Source organism: Aristolochia californica, unplaced genomic scaffold (assembly GCF_029961685.1).
Source record: "Aristolochia californica isolate CCGP_79_NKW_82.1479 unplaced genomic scaffold, dmAriCali1.0.hap1 SCAF_13, whole genome shotgun sequence".
Lineage (NCBI taxonomy): Eukaryota > Viridiplantae > Streptophyta > Magnoliopsida > Piperales > Aristolochiaceae > Aristolochia > Aristolochia californica.
In genome coordinates, this window is record NW_027181804.1 from 8,952,140 (window position 1) to 8,957,010 (window position 4,871).

A 4,871-nucleotide genomic window follows, 5' to 3' on the forward strand; every position below is an offset into this window, starting at 1 on the left:
ATATCCAAAATAGTATTTTCCTACTCTTAAAACTAAAAATCTTCTCCAATGCATTTGAATCCCATGAACTAGAAGACCAAGAAAACCTAAACTCATGGCAGACCCTTTCTTTTATTACAAGGGCCATGAAATTAGACCAGAAAAGAGATATTTTTCTCTTGTTTTTTAGTGTCATTTACAGCAAGGGAACCCCACCTTGGTGCACCAGGCTTGAGGTCGACCATCATTTGGGACAAATGCACCTGCCCGTTCCTTTCTTAGATTAAGGTAGGACCATTCAAGGAACTCATAGGACCAACTAGCTGTCCGAAATTGTCAACTTAGATGGCTGCTTTTGTTTATTTGTGCCATTATTCTCCATTAGTTCTTAAATTGAGAGACACAAGAGAGAGAAAATTGGACCAAACAGTCTGCTGGTCCCTAACAAGAAAAACCATTTCTTCAAGCAAACAGTTAAAAAAAATTTCATATAGTTTTTCGGCCCATCTTGGTTGGAAAGTCTTACTTGAAAAATTATATGATTTTCCTAATAAGAATTTCTAGTTAGAATAGTGTTTTTAGAAAACATGAAGCACTAATGATCCCTAGAAATGTATTTTTACTAGAAATATTTTTTCAGCGTTTCCTAAAAAAGATAAACCATGTGAAGTTGGCTTAGAACGAAATCCTTGGATTCAAATTCTCATATCGAAATTTCATTCTCAAATGCGTTTGAATCCCATGAGCTAAGAACAAGAAAAATAAAAGCTCATAGCGAACCCAGGGCCATGAAATAAGCCAAGCAAAGAAAAATTTTTCTCTCTTGCTTTTCCGTCTCATTTAAAGCTTGAACAGCGAGGGAACCCCACCTTGGTGCACTGGGCACGAGCCCGACCGTCTTTTGAGACAAATGCACCTGCCCGTTCCTTTCTTCTATTTAATTTTAGATTAGGACTGAACATATCTTTGTTCTTTTTGGTAGTGCCCCAAGTTTGATATTTTGTCTTCAAACCACTGTTTAGTTTTTCTTTTTCTTTGTTTTTTACGTGGACTGCATGAATGATGGTAGTGGATGGCAATTGATGCCATAAACCTGATCTATATATCTTGATTGGAAAATGACAAAGAAGATGATGATTCTGGTAATCGTTTTGCAACAGGATTTGGGATGGCTGTAGGTGAGGCCCAGGGTTGGTTCATAGCTTTGGTTATTTGACATTATTCCTGCTTCGCCAGTGACCCCCTCTTTGGCCCCTGTGAAAGGCCGCCGCATCCGAGTCTTGTCTGTGCCATAGTATCTAGTGACGGAAGATGGATAAGAGAGTCGAAAGCAGACGCCTTCTCTGCCTTCTTTTTTGTCGACAGGAAGAAGCAGGATAACCAGCTCTCAATTGATCTTTCTGATGGAGAGGTTTTAGAAAACAATCTTAATGGGAAAAAAGATAGACAGTACTTAGTAACTGTGGTTCTTATCAGTGAGGTAAGAGTTGGTCTAAGAGTTTCCGAAAATATGAATTCATACAACTAGGGGTGGCAATACAAACTTGCTCGCAAATAGTTCAAGTTTGGTTTGAAAAATATCAGTTTAATTCAGTTTTTACTTGAGTTCTGTTCGAGTTCAAATTTGAAATAAGACGCATTAAGTATAACAAATTAATCTTGAGATTTTTTAAATTCGGTTTTTTAACCAATGAGCCGATTCTTTAGTATAATTTTTTTACTAAAATACCATTTACTCTAATTGCTCTCTTCAATTTTCCTCTTTAGTTGGTTGATAATTGTTTTTATTTACCTCAAATCTTAAAGATCATCGATAATTCAGCCATTTTGGGTCCTTCAATTCCTAATGTTGTTCTTTGCCAATAAAAAAATATTATTGATGGAGGTATTTGTTATTTCTTTTACGTCTATTAAGCTGGTTATTATACATTTATATGTTCTATTGTAATGTCTTGGACTTCTTCGTGATAGTTTACAGTTCAATTATACTAAGTTTATCTTTTTATTTATTTTTTTAATTTTTAATTTTTATAGTTTTAAATATAGGGGGCTCCAATTCAATTCCAAGTTTAGGCTCCAGGTTAAACTTGAACTAAGTTCGAACTCGATTTCAAAGTATTCAAATTAAGCTAAACTCAAACATATTCCTATTCGACCTTGGCTTACTCAATGTCACCCCTACATTGTAGAGTGTGGGTAGGCTCTTTTCGTCAAACAAAAAGACAAGGGAATAGTGTTTTTATTTTTATTAATGTTTGTTTAGTAGCAATATCCATTTCAAACATACTAACCGGAATTTGCGGGAAGAAAACGGCGGGCACTCGGTCCCATCCTTTTGGACGGTTATCACTTCTTCCTCCCGTGTCACACCGTCAGAATCCCTCTGCAACTCGACAAAAGAAGTGCTCGTACCCCAAAGATGATCAATAGTTCAGGCATTTTAGGCCCTTCAATTCCTAATGTTGTTCTTTGCCAATAGAAAAAATACTATTAGTGAATGTAATTGTTATTTCTTTTAGGTTTATTAAGTTGGTTATTAGACATTAGTAGGTCTATTTTTTGAACTTCTTCTTGATAGTTTACAATTCAAATAAACTAAGTTTATCTCTTTATTTATTTTTTTGATTTTTGATTTTTATAATTTTAAATATAAGTTGAAACTCGAACTACAGTCGATTAAAATTTTTGGGCTCCAATTCAATTTCAATTTTAGGCTCAATGTTAAACTCGAACTGAGTTCGAACTCGAGTTCAAAGTATTCGTATCAAACTAAACTCAAACATTTTTCGACCTTGGCTGAACAGGTTCGATCCACTCTCCCTCTTTTCCTTCAAACAAAAAGACAAGGGTTTCGTGTTTTCTTTATTTTTATTAATGTTTGTTTAGTAGCAATTTCCATTTCAAACATACTAACCGGAATTTGCGGAAAGAAACCGGCGGCCGTCGGTCCCATCCTTTTGGACGGTTATCACCTCTTCCTCCCGCGTCACACCGTCAGAATCCCTCTGCAACTCGACAAAAGAAGTGCTCGTACCCCAAAGATGAAAAGAAAAGGCAAAGAATGACAGAAAAAACGAAGCTCGAACAAATGCAATTAAACCAACCGTCCAGATTAAAGAAAGGGTGAAGTCAGGGAATCAATAACCGCCCTTGTCTGAACCAAATCTTGAAAAGCTTACTGCTTTCTTCGTTAATGACGTCGTACGTTCGCATTCACATGGGGACGACTGACAAAAGTTTCTCCACCAATTCTTTATTCAAATCAAGCTCTATTCTCGAGCTTCTTTCCGTAAGGCATCGTTACAGATGAAGAGGCTTTTGTGGGAAGTTCAGTGATGATTTCCTCTTTTCGAGATTACTGTGTCGTCAATGGAGAATAAACTATGTTTAACCGTATTAAATAACTAAACCTTTGTTGGAACTCGGAAAAAGAATTAATCAAGCCACAAATTCCGGCCGATTTTTTACTTTTCTGTTACCTTCAATCATGGAAATATGTGAACTCTCTGGCCCTAGAGCAGAAAGAGATAGTTATTTCCTGCAACACAAATTGACCGTGTTCTTCTTCTGTTCATGTCTAATTCGGTAATTGGGGACCTTTCATCCAGAAAATAAAATACAGAGTGGTTAAGGGTCAATTTCAGGGATCCATTGGTCCCGCATTCTGCATCACGAACATGTTTTTTTTTTCAGAAGAAAATGCGTTCAAATGTGAGACTGGAATGTCTTGGATGATTGTCTGATGATGTCGTAAAAAGACCACAAAATCGAATCGCCCAGTTTAATCAACCGCCTACCCATGAAAAATTTTCTGACAGTTTCATGATCGAACGCCAAAAACTAGCAAGGAGACTAGTGTCTCCATTCTTCGCGAATCAAACCTCGACTCACTGCAGTATACAATACATTTTTTTTATTTCACACAAGCCTTTACCAGACTAGATACTACATTCCCAGTAACACAAACAACATCACTCGCTTAATTACAAAACCTTTTGGATCCAAATCAACACAAAATCGAGGTAGATCTACTAGGGGTTGCTGCCGGCGGAGCGTCTCTGAGCAAAACGGTTGACAAGGGCGAGTGCGTTGCTTGTAATTTGAGCTACATTCACGATCTTAGCCCTCACGGTGGCCTTCACGTTGTCGTTCACGCCGGAGAAGCCGTCGACGCAGGTGTTCTCGTCCGTCAGGGCAGCGCTCACCCATGTCTCTACATTACTCATATGCCACTCGAAGCTTCCGCGCGAGCCTACCTGTCCCAGCTCCTTCATCGACTTGCTTAACCTGTCGACGCTGTCTCCCATGGTCTCCACGCAGTCCTTGAGCGCGGCTCTGTCCCTCGCCCGCATCCTGCTCCCATTCGACATCTTCGTCATGAACGCTGCCGTCGACCGCGCGCTAGACAGGCTTACCGCCAGGGCCGCCTGCGCCAGCTGCCGCGAGCTCCTCTTGATGGCCGGGGCGTAAACTGACAACGAATCCACGCACAGCGCCGGGTACCGGGTCGCCCCGCAGGAGGACTTGATGAAGTCCGTTGTACCAGCACGGCGAGGAGCTCTCACCGCCGACACGGCGGCGGCAACGGTGAGGAGAAGAGGGAAAAGAAGGGAAAACACTTGCACTGCCAACTTTGCCATTGCAGCCTCTTTCTCTCTTGGGATTTGGCTAGGGCTTTGCGTTTTCGTTTCTTCTGCTATATATTGACCGACCGACCGACTCTACGGGACCAAGTTTTTTAATTCGGCTTTCGTATTAAAATAGCTTAGATACACATCGACTGTGAATCACGTATACCATGTACAGACGAGCTGCATCCTGTATATTTAATGGCTGCCGACATTACAGCATCAGCAAGCACCAGCACTCTGAAAGATTTTCAGAGAACAAGG

General features: G+C 39.9%; 1 protein-coding gene across 1 annotated transcript; it reads right to left on the reverse strand.

Annotated features, from left to right (window-relative positions):
* Window positions 1–3,779: 3,779 nt before the first annotated feature.
* LOC137948117 (pectinesterase inhibitor 9-like) lies at window positions 3,780–4,666 on the reverse strand. The gene has a single exon (XM_068794069.1). It carries the CDS (start codon window positions 4,617–4,619, stop codon window positions 4,011–4,013), a length of 609 nt encoding a protein of 202 aa, XP_068650170.1. The 5' UTR covers window positions 4,620–4,666; the 3' UTR covers window positions 3,780–4,010.
* Window positions 4,667–4,871: the final 205 nt, after the last annotated feature.

Excerpts from the sequence above, each read along its gene's own strand:
- LOC137948117 (XM_068794069.1), bottom strand. The coding sequence starts at position 4,619 with ATGGCAAAGTTGGCAGTGCAAGTGTTTTCCCTTCTTTTCCCTCTTCTC.